The 22,651-nt window shown below is 40.9% G+C and overlaps 1 protein-coding gene across 5 annotated transcripts in view; it reads right to left on the bottom strand.

Annotated features, from left to right (window-relative positions):
• LOC129767510 (uncharacterized protein CG5098) overlaps positions 1–22,440 on the bottom strand; it is a 43,723-nt gene extending 21,283 nt beyond the window's left edge. Inside the window, exons 1-5 of one of the 5 annotated variants that reach the window (XM_055768490.1) lie at positions 21,828–22,440; positions 9,973–10,147; positions 9,772–9,912; positions 9,422–9,711; positions 8,922–9,342 (exon numbers count right to left, since the gene is read on the bottom strand). In XM_055768490.1, coding sequence (XP_055624465.1) covers positions 8,922–9,342; positions 9,422–9,711; positions 9,772–9,912; positions 9,973–10,038 — 918 coding nt within the window. In that variant the 5' untranslated portion in view covers positions 10,039–10,147; positions 21,828–22,440. The other 4 variants (XM_055768494.1, XM_055768491.1, XM_055768492.1 and 1 more) reach the window with 4 other exon arrangements.
• Positions 22,441–22,651: the final 211 nt, after the last annotated feature.

Here is a 22,651-nt window from a genome sequence, read left to right as displayed (position 1 = left end):
ATTATTCCCTACGGGACTGCAAATGAAATAATTAAAAATAGTCCGCTGAGTTCTGTCATACAAATAGCTTTCAAACCATTTGTATGCAGTACCCGTAATTCCAAAGCGCTTAATCGTGTTCAATAACAAGTGCCTAGAAATTTTCTCGAAAGCGCGTTTTAGATCCAAGAAAACAGCAATGATGGTATCTTTACATTCTAATTTCTCTTTCCATTTTGCTAACACCAGGTTCAATGCGGTTTCACAGGAATGACCTTCCCGATAACCCGATTCTTATTAGCAAATTATATACTATCAGATACCTACTGATAGCTAACGAATCAGCTAAATTCTAGCAGTTGACTACATTGGAGTTCTTTTGGTGTTCCGTGGGAATTACTACGACTTCAGTATTGAGAAATTACATATTACGCCATGAAACAATGATTTGTAAAAATGGTCACAAATATATGATTTTTCAATAAGAGCGCTACAAAAGTTTTTTTTAAATAAAACAAAAACGGTTTTGGATATCATTGAAATTCTTTATTCATGTTGTTGCCGGACGAATTTCAGGAGAACGATGAGAGTGAAACCTCTTTTTAGCTACGTAATTGGTTTTCTTCTGTCTCTTTCCTTAATTCCTCCGGTCTCTACTTATTCCTTGTCTTAATCCTTTAATTAATAAATTTTCACAAACTTCTTGTATTTTTGTCAAAACTAAGACTTTCTTTTTAATTTCAGTTTTCTATTAATTCAATGTACTCTATCCATCTATTGTTTGTTTTCATCCTCTTCATCCTTCATTCCCATCATGACATTTCTCCCATAAATATGACACATTCATTTGTGAAGGGCGTAACTGGGACTCACTTGGTAACCGGTGGTAACGGCACAGTGGGTGCGGCAACATCCCCCCGCCCGTGTAGTTCCGGTTCGCTCGAACAAGCCTCTTCTATCTCTCGGCTAGCTTGAACATCTAGCAATGCCAGCTTCGTTGCTGGACGACTGATCGTTACTTTGGATGTTTGCACCACTGCTCTCCGCACTTGTCCATCCTTTCCTGACACTACGTCAAGAATTCGTCCTCGAAGCCATCCATTGCGCCTACCTTCGTCTACCACGACCACCAAGTCTCCGACTTTTAAAGGTCTCACTGGCTGGAACCACTTGGTGCGCCGGGTTAGCATGGGTAAATATTCATGTACCCAGCGTCTCCAGAAAGTATCCACAAGATACTGGGCAAGCTTCCAACTGTCCCGCAGCGTAGTGTAATCCACCAGCTCTCGGCAGGGTTGGTTGACTCCTTGCGTGCCGTAGAGCATGAAGTGGTTTGGCGTAAGAGCCTCCTGCTCAGCATGATCCAATGCGATGTAGGTTAGTGGCCTAGAATTAACCACCGACTCAGCCTCCAGCGCAACTGTCTCCAAAACCTCATCACTGGGGTGATGTGGATGCTCTGCAATTGCCGTCATCGCCACCTTCACTGATCTGACCATGCGCTCCCATGATCCTCCCATGTGGGGCGTCAACGGCGGGTTGAACAACCATCTCGTATTCGTGTTTGTGAAGGTAGCAGCGCAGTGTTCATTGGCGATCTTGAGCTCTTCCTGCAGTATATTGCTTGCTCCAATAAAATTGGTCCCATTGTCTGAGAAAAACGTTGATGGTGATCCCCTTCGTACCACGAACCTTCTGATAGCCATCACGCACGACTGGGTAGACAAACCATGAACAACCTCGAGGTGCACTGCTCTGATGGACAGGCAAGTAAAAAGCGCTATCCAGCGTTTAACCAGGCTGCGACCTTGCTTGACAAATACAGGACCGAAGTAGTCCACACCAGTATGCGTGAATGGACGAACGAAAGCAGTCAACCGAATCTCTGGAAGTGGTGCCATGATTGGTGCATGAGGTACCGCCTTATGTACCCTACAATATTGGCACTGATTGGCAATCTTCCTAACGACCACGCGAAGCTGGGGAATATAGAACCGCTGCCTTAACTCGTTCACTACCGTTTCATGGTTACTGTGTAGAAAACGTGCGTGGTAATCAGCTACAAGCACCTCCGTTGCTCGATGACTTTTCGGGAGCAGAACCGGAAATCTTACTTCGTTGGTTACTATTGGCGCTGCTCCAATCCGACTATTCATGCGTAGAACTCCATCACCATCCAGCATCGGGCTCAACTTGTACAATGCACTGGTTCTGTCAACCGATTTTGACTCCTTATCCGGATTATCTTTATTGTAGCGAAGTATTGCGAGTTCATCCGTGTATTTTTCCTGTTGTACCTGCTGCCATATCAGCGTCTCGGCTTGCTGTAGTTCCTCTTGTGAGAGTGGGCCTTTCACATGTAGCCCCAGGAACCGCTTCATGGCCCTGACGACGAATCCAGTCGACCGCAGAAATCTCTTCCATTTTGAGAATCTTATGAACTGAAGAATTGGTTTCGACAAAACTCGATGGTGCAGGAAAGCAGCTCGAAAATCTTCTTCCGTCGAAAACTCTTCCGAATCATCATTTTGCCAATTATCATCTGGATTCATCAGGAATGCTGGGCCTGTATACCAACAGTCGTTAGGATTGAAACTGGGTCCATCTCTCCACTTCGTCGCTTGATCGGCGATGTTAATCTTCGACTGTACTTTCCGCCATTCGCTCACGGTAGTCGTACTGAGGATCTCTCCTACCCGGAAGCCGACGAACTGGTGATATCGTCGAGTTTCGGACTTCAGCCACGCGAGCACCGTTGTCGAGTCTGACCAAAGATATCTGGCGGCCACTGTTATCGTCAGAGACTTGCAGATGTTATCAAGAAGTCGAGAACCGATCAAAGCCGCCTGCAGCTCTAAACGCGGAATTGAGATTGTTTTTAATGGTGCCACCTTGGTCTTCGCGGCTATCAGCGAGCATCGAGGTGTTCCGTTGCACACACTTCGAATGTATACGACGCAGGCGTATGCGTTTTCGCTTGCGTCGACAAAAACGTGGATCTGCAGGTTCTTCGGGTTAACGATGCCAGAAAAGAAACATCTAGGGACACTGACTTCCCCTATCTTCATCAACTTGTTGATCCACCGGCGCCACTCTTCTACTAGATCCCCACTGATCGTCTCGTCCCAACCTGTACTAGTTCTCCATATTCGTTGCATGAGAATCTTCCCGTGAACTGAAAAGTGCGCCACGTGTCCTAATGGAGACATAATCGTCCGTAAAACTTGACGTTTTGTGGGTGCATTCTGACTCTCTACGATGTTTCGAATCTCCTCCTTCACACTGAGCTCGAAACTAAAAACGTCTTCTGATGACCTCCAAACCATTCCAAGTACTCTCTCCACACTAATGGTCGGAGTAGGGGACTTCTGCTGAACTTTACTGGTTTCCCCTATTCGCGTAAGCACTTCGGTGAAATTTGACGAGAAGTTCCGAATCTCCATTCCAGCCGTGGAGTGCACGTACTTCACCTCGTTGATCAGGTTTACCGCCTCTTCTACGGAATCTACACTATCGAGATAATCATCAACGTAGTGATTTTCGATTATTGCTCGGGCTGCGTCTGGGAATTTGTTCGCGTACTTCTTCGCATTTTTGTTTTTCAGGTACTGAGCTATGCATGGTGAGCACGCTGCGCCGAACGTGGCGACTCTCATTACGTAGATCTGTGGTGGCTGTCCTGGATGTTCGCGGAATACGAACCGTTGCGCTTGTCTGTCCCTTGGCCGAATCAGGAATTGGTGGAACATCTCCTTTATAACGGCACTAAATGCGACCCGCTTCTGCCGGAAACGCAGAAATACGGTGGTTAAAGCGGTCATCATATCGGGTCCTTTAAGGACCATATCGTTAAAGGATTTGCCGTTCACTCGGGCTGCAGCATCCCAAATCAGGCGAATCTTGCCTGGTTTTTTCGGGTTTCTTACTACCCCAAGTGGTAGATACCAGACACGTCTAGGGTCGGTAGACTCCATTTCTGCTGGAGTTAATGCATAAGCATACCCCTTTTCAAGATACTCTGCAATCTGCAATATTACTTTCTCGTCGAGCTCTGGGTCTTTAGCCAACTTTCTTTCGAGCGCTTCCATTCTGCGCACTGCCATTGGGTAGCTATTCGGAAAGCACGGTTCGTCATACCGCCATAACAATCCTGTTTCCAATCTGCTGTCCACCCTGCGAGTGGTGTTCTGAAGAATCTCCATGGCACGCTTGTCTTCTTCCGATTCAGGACTGTGTTGAATACTCGATTCATCCACCGCTAGAAACTGCCTAAATAAGCTGTTGATTTCAGCCTCTTCTGCACATTGCTCCACGTGAGCGTTTACGTACTCCACAGGACTCTTAGCGGTAGTACATCATCCGTAAATGCACCATCCCAGCCGAGTTTTGACAGCGACTAACTCTCCAGTTTTTCGATTGAGTTTTTCGATGAGGTGAACTTCCAGGCTGGCTCTGCGATACGGTAGCGGTGCATGTGGCGGTGGTAACAGCGGTTGTTGACGTGGTGACTACTTGACCCTCAGTCTGACTTGCTGCTCCAACCCACTTACTGGTGTTCTCGCGGATGACTCTGGGGCTTACTCTGCTCCTCGTGCTGCGCTGTTCGACCTCTTCCAGTTGTGAATCGAGCACCTGGAAACGCTGCTTATCAAAATCAGCTTCCACTTGACGCATTCTCTGGTACTTCTCCGCATTATCTAACTCCTTCAGGCGGTTTTGACGATCCGTTTCTATCTGCTGTAACCGCAAGCTCGTCTGCCTTGCACTGATGCTACTTCTCGACGATGCGTTTGCTGGTGTGTTGTGACGATATAGTGACAGCCTCTTCGCTTTCGACGCATTTCTTGCAGGTAAAACTTCGATATGCATCGGCAATCGATTCACCCACATCAGCACAGGAAAAGTGCACATATCCGTCGCATTTGTCGCACTGCACCAGATTGTCGGCATTATCTGGCCGGTCACACATCAGGCAGTGGCGTTCCATCTATACGGTACTCCAACCACGCAACGTATCCAACCGTACATCTCTCTCTACTCGAAAGACAAATCTTAAAGATTGTTGCCGAACGAATTTCAGGAGAACTATGAGAGTGAAACCTCTTTTTAGCTACGTATATAGTAACACAGCTTTAAGCTAGAATTTATTAATAATTAGATTAACAATCAATTCTTCATACAAATATAAATTCTTACATTTGGTTTTCTTCTGACTCTTTCCTTAATTCCTCCGGTCTCTACTTATTCCTTGTCTTAATCCTTTAATTAATAAATTTTCACAAACTTCTTGTATTTTTGTCAAAACTAAGACTTTCTTTTTAATTTCAGTTTTCTATTAATTCAATGTACTCTATCCATCTATTGTTTGTTTTCATCCATCCTTCATTCCCATCATGACATTTCTCCCATAAATATGACACATTCATTTGTGAAGGGCGTAACCGGGACTCACTTGGTAACCGGTGGTAACGGCACAGTGGGTGCGGCAACACATGTGAAAGTACATTTGATGCCATTATGTATGGAATTTTCTTTTGCATGGCCACCACCGGCACGCTTGCAGAAGTCCAGACGCTGAACTCAATTTTCGACGGTTTTCAAGCTTAAATCGGCCGATATTGCTGCAATTTCACGTTCGATATTCGTACGAAGTTCATCAGTTGTCGCTGGCTTGTTGGCATAGACTATAGACTTGACGTAGCCCCACAGGAAAAAGTCTAACGGCGTCGAATCGCACGACCGAGGCGGCCAATTGACTGGGCCATTTCGTGAGATAACACGCTCACCAAACTTGGTTTTCAATAAATCGATTGTTAAATTCGCTGTGTTATCATTGAGCGTTAGCGATTCTCATTCACGGTAACGTGCTGGTCTTGATCATCACGGAAGAAGTACGGCCCAATGACGCCGCTGGAACATAAACCGCTCCAAACCATATTTTTTCGGGATGCAATGGTGACTCATGGAGTACGTGTGGATTGCTGCCTGACCAATAAAGTATATTTTGCTTATTGACGAAGCCATTCAGCCAGAAATGACCCTCATCGCTGAAGATGATTTTTCGATGAAAATCGGGATCATTTTCAAGTTTATGCTCAGCCCAATTAACGAACATACGACGCTTCTGGTGGTCAAGCGGCTGCATTTTTTGCGTCAATTTGATCTTGTAAGCCAGGATCTTTCTGCAGAATTCGCCACAACAACGTCACAGAGATGTCCAACGCTTGAGAATGACGTGTGAGAGACTGATTGCATTTTGAAGTGACTCCCCTTAAAATGAATTCGTTTCTCTCTCTCATGTACCACGTATTCATGTATCGATGTTTGAGTTCAACGTGGTTTGACATATACTACAGGTGAGCTAGATTTTTTTGTAACGTACACGAACATTACTCACACATATAAAATAGCGTGCAGTATTGTGTTCAGAAACACTAACTTTCTAATTTTTTCTGTTTGTTCTTTTTACAAAATTGAACTCGGAGACAAAGTGAATAAAATTTTTGTTCAGAATTCCTCCCAAACTATTTACTAACGCTATTTACGTTATGGACCTTTATAGCATACCTGATAACTGTCTATGTTCATTGGTTTGAGTTCACGGTGGGTAGACTAGGATTGGGCGATCTCGGATCGATTTTCAGAAGAACGATCTTTTCCATTCCGATTCCCGATTTTTGGATCGATCTTCTCTACTCGATTTTTTTTAACTTATATTTCGATCTTTTTGTAGATTTGTTTTTCATTATACATCGAATTCAATCTCATCCAAGACCGCCTAACAATTTCGTCAAACATCATGTCAACGTTTGGATCGCTTCTTCTACGATTTTCTAATGTATAAATGCTGACAGAGACATAACTAGCGACAGGAAACGATCTAATTCGTGGAGTCCGAACAAATAAAGCGTTCAAGTTTGCCCCAAAACGTGCGGTCCTTAATGTTTTAATATATTTAATAAAACGACTCCTTGAGGCACAAGATGAATGCCCTGGAATTATTTTTTCTGGGCTTTAAACATTTTTGTGGTCTGCAAGCTGAGGAACAAAACGAAATGCTTTTGATGTTTCATTATAAATATGAAATTTGTATTCCCTGTTTAAAGAAAAGACGACACTCCTATACTGCCATGTTTGTATAGGAGACAACAAAATAAACAAAATCAACTTTTTCGCGCCGTTATGCATTATACGCAATGTAATACGTTTGCTCAAGATGCAAACAAACATTTTTTGTTCAAAACATTTCCGAAAAATCACTGTTTGTCCGCATAACAGACGTAGTTCCATACAGATTTCATAAATCGTTCGAAAATCAACAATTATCATTATTATGTGCTATAAGCTAAATCTACGTTTGAATCACATTCTATGTAGAGTCCAAACAAACATGCCGTCCATGATAGTCTTATTACTTAGTGTTTCCTAATATATGAATATCCATTGAAATGCTGCTCATATAATTACTATTTTCTGTACACTGCACTGCTATGAACGATGAGAAGCAATTGTGTTTATTAATGTTATAATTACCTAAATTTCTACATTTGAATCTTCAAGTAGATAATGAAACAATCAGATCGGTAGTAAAATTAAAATAATATTGCTTCTTAGCATCATAACTTCTCGGATACGATATCGAATTATTCCACATACTCAGCATTTACTCATATCGTTGGTGTAAGGTCACTCCATCATCTTTATGTCATTGATTGGTAGTCATGTTGCTAAAATTACCAACTAAAATTACCAACATTGCAGATTGCCTTTACAAATTCAATTAATTGAAAAAACACGAACCTGCTGTTCTTATCATATCCCAGAGTATTCAGGAAAAACAGTACTATCATAGACTCGCAACAAATCCAGAGCACCTTTTCCAGACATTTCACTAAATTTCTTCCAAACCTTTTTGATTTTATCCGATAACAACTGAAACTACCGACGGAGACGTTTTGACTATTATCGGAAAAGTAAATACTAACGCTAAAGACTGAGCAACCTGGTGATTACGTATAGCTATGCGAACAAATGTTCATTGAAACGATTTATTGTCCGCATAAATAGATGCCAGCGTTTCCCAAATGGAAAAAAATATGTTTTAATCCGCAAAATGTCTTAGGTCCTCTTTTTGCCGATAATATCCTTCAACTGGACATATTAATTTATTGAAAATTTGTATGGTTACGCTTATAGGCAAAAAAACAACAAAATTGCGTTTTCCCAACACTAATGGTGCTGGTGATTACGTCTCCTATGCAAACATGGGCAGTATAGAATAAGCAGATAAATGGTAAGAAAACGTTTTCAAAGATCTTTGGTACCGATTTAATCAGAGGATCGATCCCTACGCCGTTTGGAAAATCGATTCGACAAGATCGATCTTTTTATAAAGATCCCCCAATCCTAGGGTAGACCATAAACTGTCCGTTAATGGTGTAACTACTTTTTTGCATCAGAAATGAAGTTTTGTTTCACTTTACATGGACTTAAAATAACATTTTGTACACGGGCAACAAGATTCATGTCGGTTGAAGTAGAAGTGTGGATTGAAGTCAGGTTGAATGAAGAGGCAAATTTGTGTTCATTAGTCACGTCAATTAGAATAACCATTGACTAGAATAATTCATCAGTCATCCTCGCTCTCAACGCTCGTCAATCCATTTCCTAGTCAATTCAAATCATGTTGACGGCGAATGCCGAAGTGGTCCTGGTCGAAGCGAAGCTACTGAGAGGAGAGTCGATTTTCATTTTTCATCTTCGAAGATTTCGGGCCCTGCTCTCAACAATTATCTCACGCTCTGACTGTATCCATGTTTGGATTAAATCCGTTTTCGTTACTACATAAGCGCATTTGAAACGCCATCTGTGCTGCACAAAAATGTCAAAATGTGTGAGAGCATATTTCATCAGTTACCGGTTTACTATTGCAATCTACTTACATTATCCTTCCCGTTCTTGCTGACTTTCTTGTTTATTTGCTTGGCGTCCTTGATATGCAATCCACCGGGTGTCATAGCCTGGAAGTCAGCAGGCACCGCGATTGTTGTCGGCGGTATCGCGCTACTGACAGGATTCATAGTCGCTGGAATACTATTGCTACCACCAACACACGTAACGTTACTACTGCTATTGCTATTACCGCCACTGTTACTGCTTAGTAAGTTGTAATATCCATTCCCACAAGAACTACTGGGTCCCAACGACATACTGTTTGCGCTACTGTTGTTGCCAAGAAAGCTACACGAAGCGTTGTTGCTTCCGCCGATGTTGTTAATCATGTTGTGTTGTGCAGAGCGATCTTTCAGTGCTGCTGTCGATTGTATAACTCCTCCTATTTGGGTAGCCGATGGGGAGCGATTTCTGCATTGACCACAAATGATATTTAAACGATTATTGCGATTATAGATTTATTCGTATCATCATCACATCCAATACGTACGTGTTTATATGATGTTGCTGCTGTTGTTGGGCAGGATGCCCGGGGAGCATTTTTGAATGGAAATGATCATTTTGATCCGGCAAGGGCGGGCCTACCAGGCCAGGTGGAATGCTTGGCAGCAGCGAAGAAGAATGTTGCTGTGCAGTCGCCCCAGGTGGGCCCGGCGGCATGTTATTTCCCTTCGGCGAAGGCGTGCTACGCGATGCGGACGATATGGACAGATCAACTGATCCAAGCGGCATTCCAGTGTTCCTACCGAATGTTGGCAGCATTGGATTGATTTCCAACGTCTGCAATGTAACTGGGTATTAGTAGGTGATTAAACTGTGATATAGCTGGAAACCAATTACATTCTTATGATTGGCCGTCATGAAATTGTACAATTGATCTTGATGTGTAGGTGGAGTGTGCCATGTTAGAGGTGACCTCGCCAACGATCGCTCGCTGGACATATGCGCTAACTGTGGCTGCCGAGGAATATACGAGGGCACCTAAAATGTGTAGTAGAATATTAGCAATGAACAATAATGAAAACCATTCTTTACAATTACCTGCAGTGGATTCCAGGTTGAATTCGGCTGTCCTAGACGTCCATGGGGTGGATTGTGTCCTGACATTGTTCAAGATAGGAATTATTACTATACCCTCGCTTGGATGTTCATTCGGATAATTATTTTCTGCCTACGCTAACTCTCCTATGTTTTACAAACTTGTCCAGCTGAAGACCTGTTAAAAAGAAACATTTGTTAAAAGCGAAAACAAAATTGTAATCAATGTATTACACAGTACCATGAATGAGTGTCAGATTTATATGGGAAGCCTTCAATTCTCAGAAACACTTTACTCTTACGTAGAGGTTAGAGGGTAGAATGACTTCTAGGATCAATGTTCGCCAGAGAGCCGCAACCATTATAGTTTAAGTAATATGGGGTTAGGTTAAGCCGGGCTCAGAATACCGCGTTCTAGGTTGCGGTGGCATTTTATGTGTGTTTCCATCAGAGCTCTGCTACCGCCTATCTCTCCCCATGTGCTCAGATGTTGCCAACATCTCAGGGTTCAAAACTATGAAAGTGTCTGCATCTCAGCTGTCAGTAGGATTCAAAACGGGTTCAAAACCGCATACATCTCAGCTGTTTTGTTCTCGAGATGTTGGCAACAAAAACATGGCCACCTAGGACGGAGCTGGCTTCCATAGAAACGAGAACAATGACGCATCACGTTGTTTCCGATGTCGTAACAGATGCTGAACTTTGTATTTAAGAATAAAATAGAAGAAAGGCGATTACATGAATTGGATTTACAGATTCAACCACTGGAAGGTGATTTGCTTCGTTTTCGTTCACGCAAAAAAACGACGACGTGTGCGCTAGATTATGATTACATTCAAGCGTGTAATCACAACGCGACGTAACGCAATTCGGTATTCTGAGCCCAGTTCAGATGAAACGATTGTGGTTCGTTGTCATACGATTACTAATTGCGTGTTCTCATTAGAATTCCGCCATAGCTATTGCTGATTAGATTTCATAAAAATCCAAACCCGCCCAAAGGCGCATCGCCACTACACAACCTGAAGATATAAGCTTCAAAAATTACCCCAAATGAGAGATATTCACCGTTAGGGTACGGTGACAGTGCAGTTTCAGTGGGAAACTAATCTCGTATCCAGATGTATCCAGACGAATTCGAACGAAGCGAGATAGAAGCAATGTAACCACACCAATACAATTCTATGTAGTTGTTTACTTCTTACGATCAGGGCTCGGCATAGTCATAGTCAACTGAGGATAGTCAGCTGACTATCTGACTGACTATATCCGTATTCAGTCGAAAATGACTTCTGGCTTCTTCACACAGTTCCTCCGCCAAAATGACTAAACAGTCAGTCGGGCTTTTAGTCGTTATCTCCCTCTACCGACTCGACTATATCATTTCATTCTTCCCAGTCAAATTATCTTCATTGCATTTTGAAGTGACTTCCCCCAAAACGAATTCGTTCCTCTCTCTTTCCCATGTATATGGTATGCATACATCGATGTTTGAGATCAGCGTGGTTTGACATACGCTACAGATGAACTGGATTTTTTGGTATCGTACCAAAGTACGTAGAATAGAAGGTAAGTGATATTTTCTGTGCATACACACGGAGCGCGCATGTGATACACACACAAAGAAATTAGGAATAAACTATCCTCAATTTGTTCGATGTTCGGAAGTTTTTTCAATATTTCTTGTTTTTAAAAGTTCAAAAAATCGTACAAAGTGACAAAATCGTAAGTCGACCCGACGATAAACACGATATTTTCACTGCAGGTAAGGTTTGATGTGATTTTTTTATCGATTTCATACTGAACAGTGTTTGTTTACTTCAGCAATATGTCGAAGTGCCACGTCCCGCGATGCCGGAGCAGAAAAATTTTAAAACTTGGGGATACTGTTTTAACCTATAATCAGCAAAGAAGACATCTTTGTACTGGAGGTAAGTGTGTTTTATATAAATTGTGATGAGATAAACTAATCAGAGATGTTTTCAGCTATCCAATGCATTCGCTTCTTGGATCTTCCTAAACGTTCCGTTCCAATGGTTTCACACAAAATTCCAAATTTATACATTAACTTCTTGCGAAAGTGCAAAATATTTATTTGCAATCAATTCGGAAGATGACCCGGCGTGGAGGAAATGTTTTTCTGGTTTTTCAGAAACGCCAATTTGGTCCCGGCTGAACGGCTGAACACTCCAAACCGAAACCATTGAAAGCGTCGCGATGATTCTTGATAGCTGCTTCAATAAAAGAGAAAAAAAATCAGCAGTGTGGGAGTTAATCTTTCATCATACTATCAACGACACGAAACGAAACTGCTTCGATATAACCTCTCCACACATTTGTTCATCGGTTATTTTTGCGTTATTTTCATAACACAGGTGCGATAATTCCACTTTTTTCTATTTTAAAATGATTAAGTAAATTGCTATTTCATCATTTAGAAACATATTTTGAGACAGTTCTTTTGTTACAATTTAAAAAAAAATCAAAAATGTTCGAATTTATATGGATTCGATGGATGGTTTATTACAATTTTTTGCTTTTTTCCTTTGCCTACCACTACTTGAACAAAGCAGGGAGGAGACTACCTTCTATTCTACGTACTTTGGTATCGTACACGAAAATTACTCACACGTATAAAATAGCGTGCAGTGTGTGTGCGCTATTTTGCACGCTATTTACTAATACTAACGCAAGGACCTTTATGGCATACATGATAACTGTTTAAGTTCATTGGTTTGAGTTCCCGATGGTTAGAAAATAAACCGTCCATTGATGGGGTAACACTTTTTTGCATCAGAAATCAAGTTTTCATTCCTTTTTATATGGACGTAAAAATAAGATTGCGTACGCGGGTAACAATTTCGTTCCTAGGGGGGTAGAAATGACGCAAAACAAACGTCAGAATAATTCATCTGTATTTGTGAAACTATTTACTCTCTATCACATTAGCAAGCCCGAATGCAGTTTCAAATACACCCATACCTCGCTATGCGGCCGCTCTTTATACGGCATTTCGCTATAACGGCCCTCTTCAATTAAGGCATGTTTTTACGGTCTAAAATGTTTCGCTATAACGGCAAAAAAACTATTTTCGACGACGGTATACAACTGATACTTCATACGGCTTTTCACTTTGCGGCCAAGTTTCATGGAACGTATCTAGGCCGTGAAGCGAGGTATGGGTGTAGTTGAAATTTGAATGGAAATTATTACTTGATGTTATTTAATCTCTTCACGTATAACGTCGAACCACACTCGTGGCGATTAGACTGTACCAGAACGTACAACATCGAACCTCACTCGTCGTCTATCGATGTGAAATGGATACATGGTTCAGGCGTGTGATGTAGGATTGGGCGATCTCGAATCGATTCTTAGAAGATCGATTTTTCCATTCCGATTTCCGATTTTTTGGATCGATCTTTCGTACTCGAGAAAATCGATTTTTTTGCTTTCGATCTTTTCGATCTTTTTGTATATTTGTTTTTCGGTATACATCAATGTTTTATCTCACCAAAGGACTAACTGATCACCTAATGAATGAATATCACCTAACTGATGTTGACATCAATCACAGGCGAAAGGTTGTTTTCTAGAACTGGCGCAAAAACAAGAATCGTCTTCGACTAAATGACAGACGTATGGCACGATTGGCTTTCATGGGATCATTTTCAGCTGGGTGATTGTTTCTAAAAATGATTTTTTCAATTAATTTATTTAATAAAACGACTACCTGGCGGCACAAGGTGAATGCTCTGTGGCTGTGGTCTACATGCTGAGAAACAAAACAAAATGCTTTTGATGTTTGAAAAGAGAAATGAATTTTGTATTCCCTGTTTAAAGAAAAGACGGCATTCATAGAGAATAAACTGATAAATCGAAAAAAAGTGTTTAATTTTTCAAAAATCGATTCGGCAAAGATCGATTCTTTGGTACCGATTTAATCAGTGGGTCGACCTCAACGCCGTTTGGAAAATCGATTCGATAATATCGATCTTTTTATAAAAATCGGCCAATCCTAGTGTGATGATGCGGGACTGCAGCGATCGTGAGTAGGATTCACACACTCAGCAGAGTATCGAAACGACTCACTGTGCTCGTGACCCTGTTGTTGGAAATTAAATCGTACGGAAAGGGGCTAAATACCTTAAACGCGTAGTTCTCACCCTTACTTAACTATTTTTCTATAATTTTCCTAGCATTTCCGCAACCGATCGAAGAATTGCTGAATTTCACGGTTTTGAATGTTCATTTTGACGAAACAATAGACCTGGCTGAGACCAGGATCAGAACAGGTAGCGTGCTGTATCACTTTGAAAATTAAGAGAAAGTGCGGTTCAACAGTTCATAATGGAGTTCATTCTTCTGATCCCACAAAATACAAAGCATACCCTGGCGGTACGGACATTTGACTTTGGTGTTGATGTTTTCAGTACATACCATATGATTTTCTTGCGTTTCGGGTTGTTATCAATCAATTTTCCAGCTCTAAAATCGCCTTCCGATGGTTCTCTGTTTCATTTCACGTGGTATTCGAATTCAATTCCCGATGCTGGTTCACCAACGTTTATAGAGTTCCATCGAGAGTCTTCGTAGTGACATTTGTTCTCTCCTTTCATACACGCTAATCCGCTTGCAATGAAAAACATCGGATTTTTTCTGCTAAAAATAACACAACAATGGGAGGCTCATATCAACTGTCCCTGTAATCTGGCCACATAGCCTGGGACGAAAGTCGGTCTAGTGTAAAAAGTCGCAAAAGTAAACATAAATTTATCAAAGGTTTACCTCTTAAAGGATTCTAAATTGCTCAAATCTGTGACAACACTACTAGACGAGTGTAAAAAATGATATCTAGAAAAAAATCCGATATTGGCCCTTTTTCCGAATTGTGCTGAACGGTGGGGTTGTCAATCATTGGCATATCTACAAAAAGAATCATGGAAATGGACCTTTGATTAATTTCGTCAGAGCTATCTGTGAAGGACTTCTTAGTAACATTAATCCAGCAAGGATCGAGTTCATGCAGATCAAGCCTGAACACTCGAAGTCATCGATAGTTAGGTTTGACGGAATAAATCATTTCATTAATACGAATCCAACTGGTACCCAACGAAGGTGTGCATATTGCAAACGATGTACGACGTATATTCGCATGAAGTGTGATGTGGATTTGCACCCTTCGGAATGCTTTTTCCGGTACCATACTCAGTGATACTAAATCCGATACACTGCCGTTCTACGCATAACTGTACTATGTTCTATGCAATCCCTATGAACAGTGGGACAATTATGCGAAGAGCGGCAGTACAAGAAAGTGCTAATGAACCATGAAAATGGCTGTTGAAGTTGTATTTTGTGAAATAAAACCGTTTTGTTCGATATTCAAATGATTTCCATTTTCGATACTGTATCGGCTCAGCGCATGAAATTACATACGTCAAATATCTCAACTTCCAAAGAATTCCAAACCAAAATATTGCGTTTCCCCCCGTTTCGGGACAAACCTAGATGGACTAGAAAGTTTCATGCCATTTGGATCAAGTTCTTGTACACCTGGGCAGTAATGGGTTAAACTAGTAATAATAGACCGCTCAAAGCTGCTGGCTAGTGTACGAGACAAAGTGGGGGAACCATCTTTGTGAGTAGGATTAGGAACATTTTTTTCATTGAACAAAAATTAAATTTACATCCCAATCACAATATTGTGTAATTCATATATGTTCCGATGAGATAATTATGTACACGCTTAAATCCTGCTCTGTCACAACTGAAATTGCTGAGGAGCCTAAATCGAATAATGGTAAAAGACAAAACAAAAAGAGTTCCATCGAGACAAATGAAGTGTAACGTCTCGTTTTGAATGCTACTTATCCTACTGCAGTTGATCAGGTGATTTGCAGGGCCCAAATGGCTGCGCGTTATCAAACGAACGATCACGGATTCAACCGCCGCGCCCTCCATTGATTGGTTGGTCATTTTTCAAGGCTAGATCCGAATGAGCTTTGTAGTTTCTATACATAATACACTGCGTTTCATAACTATAGAACCACTTCATTTTTTTTGAGCTTCCAGAGATATGTAAGAAGTCGGTTGAATTGAAGTATATAGTGTAGGCTAGTTATTATATTCAATTACTAGCTGACCCGGCAAACTTCGTCCCGCCCAAAATTTGTTTATTATTATCAATACCTTCAAACATTCACGTATTCTTACTAAGCGCAAGTTCATGAGTCCAATCGCAGAACTGTTCATTGATTGATCTTCTAATCGACCCCGTTGATTTACTTTTTACTAAAAAATACCTAGTACTTCTACCAAAACTCATCATTATAATATCAGATTATTTTCAGACACAATTCTCGTTCATGATTTTTGAACCACTTGCAAATAAAATGTTTCTCCGTTAAATGGAATAAATGTTTGATACAGAAAATATGATAGAATGAAGACAGATCCCTCCCCTCTTCTCCCCTTAGAGAGGGGGGGGAGTGCTACCTAAAACCTTCACATGCCAAATTTGGTATTTTCTTGATTAGTTTTCGAGTCATGCAGAAATTTGTCTTTCATTTGAATGGCAACTCCCCCTTAGAGAGGGGGTGGAGTGTCTAACCACCGTGAAAACATTTATTGCGCCCTAAAACCTTCATATACCTAATTGAAACAAAAAGAATGGAAAATCGTTTGCTTGATTAATTCTCGATCAATGCAGAAATTTGTGTTTCATTTGTATGGCAGTCCAATGCCAAATTTCGTTTCATTTGCTTGATTAATTCTCGAATAATGCAGAAATTTGTGTTTCATTTGTATGGAAGACCCTCCCCCCTCAGAGAGGGGGGAAGGTGTATCTAACCACCATAGAATCATTTATTGCAACCTAAAACCTCCAGATGCCTAATTTGGTTGCATTTGCTTGATTAATTCTCGAGTAATGCAGAAATTTGTGTTTCATTTGTATGGCAGCGCCCCCTTAGAGAGGGGACGTGTATCTAATCGCCGTTAAAATATTGATTGCACCCTAAAATCTTCTCTTGCCAAATTTGGTTTTTTTTCTTGATTAATTCTCGAGTAATGCAGAAATTTGTGTTTCATTTGTATGGCAGCCCCCCCTTAGAGAGGGGGGGTGGAGTGTCTTACCACCATAGAAACATTTATTGCACCCTACAACCTTAACATGCCAAATTTCGTTTCATTTGCTTGATCAATTCTCGGGTAACGCAGAAATTTGTGTTTCATTTGTATGGCAGCCCCCCCTTAGAGATCACGATTTTTGTCTACCCACGGGCTTTCGGCAAACTTTGCGTCGTTTGCATCTTTTCAACCCTTCGAGAATTTTTTTTCGAACTCCGATAAACGTTGTTTAGCTCCAAGGTAGGTAGGTTCACTTTTGTTTTTCACACAAAATTTGATACAGATTCTTTGATCCATTTTTACAATATACAAAAATCGAAGATGAACCAAAACACGTGTAAGAAAAGCAGTTGTCAAAAATTAACTGAACATTCAAAATGGTCGTACTTGTTAGCATGGTTAGCATAAGTGAGATACATGAGTACCAACTATAATGCCCAAAACAAAATCTAGAATCGAATATACGTAACTCGCTTAAATTCGAAAGTTACGACACTTGTTGAACAGACCTCGTATATGAACGCGTGACACTATCCCTAGTCAGTAGAAGACTTGGATCCTAATACCTTTACCCAAGTCCAAAAAGAAAACATCTAGTGTCAGTGGCTATAGACCCATAACGCTACTCAGCTGTGTGGGGAGAGTAACGGAAAAGATGATCAACAGAAGACTGAATGAGGTGCTGGAAACAGAGAAGCTCTCGTTACTAATAGCTTCACAGTTTCAGTTTCAGTTTCAGTTTTTCAGTTTCACAAATGCGGTGGTTTGTTGGTGTGCGTTATATAGTTTGATTTGTTTATATTTGCGACGACAAATGTACAGTGTCGACGTCTGGTGGCAATATTAGTGCTTGGGAGGTAAATTATTCTCTATCAGATCAGAAGGGCCAAGTGCAGTGTAGAAATATAAAAGTTTGAATGAAAATTTTTACTTCATATTGTTTGATTACCTAACACATGTAGTTCTGACACTCATTTAATCATTTGTCGATGCATTTCCTGCTTGTTCCACAAATATTTAGTATTATAATATAAAATCATCATTGGATGCAGTTTTCGTTCAATATGTTTCTGCGATATCGGAAAAAAGACTCTTATTTCATCACATAAAATAAATATTCGATACGTTAAAGTAAATTTTCATTCATAATTTTGATTTTGAAAGCATGTTTATTCCACCTGCATATCCATCATTATTTACGCCTCCCATGAAAGCAAACGTTGCTTAATGCCGTCTGCTCGAATATACTCTTCAAAATCTGAATTCGAATTTGATTACGATTCCAATAATACAAAAGCAAAAGCAGCAGGTTTTCCATTTTCATAGTCTTTATTTTTAGATTTTCCAAAACAATACTCGGAACTTGACAGTTCAGTATAGTAGTATTGGTGAACCCGAGTGCCAACCCGTGAAACATCTCAGTGAGAAACTAACAGCTTTCGGGGGAAACTAGTGCGACACTGGGTGCGAAACTGAGTGAATAAAAAAACATTTTGACAGCAGTTAGTGCGGCACTGGGGTTGAAACTGAACTAAAACGAATTCGCTATAAAGCTTACGACCAGGTGTGGTGGCGCCATATTCTGGCAACGCTAGCTTTCTAACCGACAGAACTTTCAAATTAGCAGTTGGGGATAGCCTCTTCAGCGAGAAAATGGCTGAAAACGGAGTTCCCCAAGGTGCAATACCATCGATCACTCTGTTCCTGGTAGCGATGAATTCGATTTTCGATTTCATCCCTGATGGAGTGAAGGTTATCCTCTATGCGGATGACATACTTCTAATATAATCAGGCTTATGGCAGAAATCCAGGAATCAATAAAAAAAAGCGCAGTCAAGAGTATCGATGTGGGCAGACGAAGTTGGTTTCACGATTTCTAGTGAGAAATTAAGTATTTTAACCCGTCGGGGCCAGGGGTGCACAAAGAGCTTCCATTTTTATGAATGGCAAAGCTATCCCCGAGGATGCAGAGGATGGTCCATGCGCTAGTCAGGTGGGAGGAGTGCCCAGCCAACCTATCGCTTGATACCCCATACGGTGTTAGGGCCAGGCAAAAATATCAAACCCTAACGGGGAAGATACTGCCTCGCCCCATGCGGTTAAGTCGATGCTCTCCTAGAGCCTGAGATGTCGTTCCTCCCACCATCAGCTGGAACCCCCAGAAGGTGCAAGCGGTGGTGAACGAGGCCCTACGTACTGACTTTGCTAACAAACGCATTGTCTATACTGACGGGTCCGTCACTGATGACGCCTCAGCTATGGGATACTCCACGGTAATGCTAGGAATAGCATGAGAGTTTTGCGTCTTCTCGTGTGAAGCTCTCGCCATTATGTTGGCATTACAGAGTGTCACCGATGCTAATAGCGTCGTTGTTTGTTCGGATTCAGCGAGCGTCCTCAAAGCTGTAGAGGGTGGTAAAATCAAACACCCCATCATTCAAGAAATTGAAGAGCAGCTGAGAGCTTCCCACTTGGGAGGCTGAATGAAATCGGGAAAGGGACCTGCAGTTTCGTAGAATTAAAGCATCAACCGACAAATGGAAGGACCAAGCCAACACGTATGAACAGCGAATTCTCCCGCGTCTTCACATCGGGCATACGTGGTTGACTCATAACTTCCTAGCAAAGAAAGAAGAGCCTCCTACCTGTTGCCTACCACCCGCCTGACAGTGGGGCATTTTCTAACGGAATGCATGCGGACCTTTGTAGAAGATACGGCTTAACCGGAGGTCGTTTGCAGAACGACACACGGAAAGAAAGAGACACTCTGGATTTCCTTTAAGAGGCTAACCTGATTCAGTACATTCGTTACTGCAATCGCACTTGAACGCTTACACCCTGGTATTACGTACCAGGGTAATCTAAGAGGCGCCTGCGCCCACCTGGAATGATGACCTACAAGTAATGTGTAACTTTGAGTGGTTGTTCCTGTGTGTAAGGGGAAATAAAGAGACGAATGACTGTCATGCAGCTCAAAGTCTCTATAATTCAAAACAACAACCGCTTCATTTTGGTGACTTGGACCGCCTCGATTCCTTATTCTCGTTAAACGGGGACTTCGCCCCCATTACATTGACCTCAGAATAAATTCCGAAAAACGAAACGAAATACTAATTCATAATAGAAATTACTTTTTTTCAGTGAGACATTTGTACTCATCATGTTTTTCCCGCTCCACGATATTTCTAGCCTACTACACTTTTTCTGAGAGGTCGTTTCCGTTGCAGTTGTTTTCTAGTGAGATTTATTCCGGTCAGGGAATTCAATGCAGTTATTCATTTCCCGTAATTATTTCATATCTATTCAAAATCCAACAAGAAAGATGAAATTTTGTAACTGATTGTACGACCGTTCCTACAGATGAATCATTGGAAAATTATTTTTTTTTATTATAGCATCTAAACCAATTATTCAATCCAGCCTTAACGAAAGACAATAAGAATATTGTGTCCTGATTTGAACCACAATCGTTCGCTATGTAAGCAGATGCGCAACAATGTGGGTGCGAAAATTACCTAACCATGGAATCGGGAATCATTTGCAAAGAATATCTTTAACACGTTGAGCCCCGATTTTTTCTTGACACGCTTTCCGTTCAGCCCACATCAAGAGCACTTGCACAGTATCAGTGTCGATCCTCTCTTCCAATGACTTTTATTGTATAAAACGAAAATAGTCAAGAATTCGACAAGAAGTCACATTTTGTAAAACATCCGGAAACAAACATTTTTTATATTTCCTTTTTTTGTAACTGTCAACTTTGTTTTGTGATCAACGTTTTTCCGACGAAAAGCTTATCGTCAGTCCCTAGGGACCGACACGGGGCTCAACGTGTTAAGGAAACATGATCGCATAGTAAGGAGTTTCACTTAAGCACAAGTCGTATCACTCGACTCTCTCGATATCATTATATTTTAGTTAACCGATCCTCACGAACAATCAAAATGTCATGTATTATCACAAGATACTGATGGAATGACCATACGAAGCCGTCACTAAAATGAATGTAAAATTACGATTAAATAAAGGATATGCGACCCGGCAACAGATTTCATGAACAGAATAGTGTTGTTAAGTGTCTTAAAAGCAGCGCCTTCCGCAAATTTTGCTTCAGATCTGGAATCATTTTATCAACAATGGAAAACATATGTAATTTATATAAACTGATTTGTGAGGATATGTACTAAATGAAGCAATAGAATTTAAAAAAAAAAGAAGTTAATTTCGAACGTACCATACGAATTACCAGCCGAATAAAGAGTAATATGTCATTCAAATAAACTTATTTGTTCGCATATCCTGATCCAGAGGAGACGTTTAACAGAAAGGACTATTATTTCAACAATAAGTGTATTCCGTAGCATGATCAACACGTATTTACCCAAATCGATCATTCAGTAATTTCATCACACATTGCACAAAACACTTCAAATACTTCATATTTTCATGTTAATCAAAGTTCAGTTCTAATGCAGTGCCGTGGCATTAAACCACAAGAAATTATTCGAAGCAAAAACTCATATTAATTGCTTGTTCTAAAAGAAAATCACTCGTTTTTGCAACCCAATGTACTTATCAGTCGTATCATTCCGTACGAATGCCGGGTAAAATCCGCCGAGGATTTTAAGCACATTTAGTGTCAAAGTTTAGGCCTAGAATCAGTGCACGAAAATCGATCCTTCATTCATGGTGTCAAAAATATTCATATCCTGCAAGTAGCTCCTTACAATAGTTTCGGTAGGCGCAGAACGAAAACACTGCGGTTGGGCGATGATCCGCGTATTCACTTTTGCCACATTATTACAACCCTTTCCAGGCTAATAAATGTCCATTATGCTAGCCCAGATTTTAGGTACGTGTATTAACTTGCTTCAGATTTCTGGCCGTGTTGTTGAGTTGAGAAAAATGCTGCTGCTGCTGCTTACGCTTCGCACTTTGCCTTTTTTGACGGCGGTCGCGGCTATATGAATAAACTATTCTCTCGCCTTTTCTTTTGTTCAATATGGCGTTCCCTTTTCCAACCGCAACACAGGACGCACACACACGAACATTTGCACACAAACACGAACTAGATGGCGAAATCTGACAGCAGTGTTCTTGTCGAGCCGTCAAAATATCCTATTTCGACGTATTGATAAGTGCCGTTGGGCCGTTGGAACAGCCATTAGGGCAGTTTTTATACACTATGTATGATCGCATTCTCTCTAACAACATGCGATATAAGGGGGTGTGAAGGATGTACACAAAATTTTGATTTAGTTGGCAATAAAACATCATAAATAAAAACACGATTTTTGCAAATTAACTTTCAACACATTGACTTGACAATGGGATGCAAACAAGACCATGAACGATCGTACAGAATTATATCGATAAAGCAGATTTCGAAAATAAAAAAACACTGCACAATTAACACTTAACTAGAGACCCATAACATAGAGGAAGCTTGTTTGCGCAAATTTTCAAAAATAGCCTTTTCAAAGAAAATACCCAATATATTATACGAATCTAAAATATCAGTCTAAAATGGTCATTCAGAGATGTTGTACCG

The sequence above is a fragment of the Toxorhynchites rutilus genome, chromosome 2, assembly GCF_029784135.1.
Source record: "Toxorhynchites rutilus septentrionalis strain SRP chromosome 2, ASM2978413v1, whole genome shotgun sequence".
Taxonomy (NCBI): Eukaryota; Metazoa; Arthropoda; class Insecta; order Diptera; family Culicidae; genus Toxorhynchites; species Toxorhynchites rutilus.
Note: the sequence above shows the minus strand (reverse complement) of the source record. Positions and strands in the feature narration are given on the sequence as shown.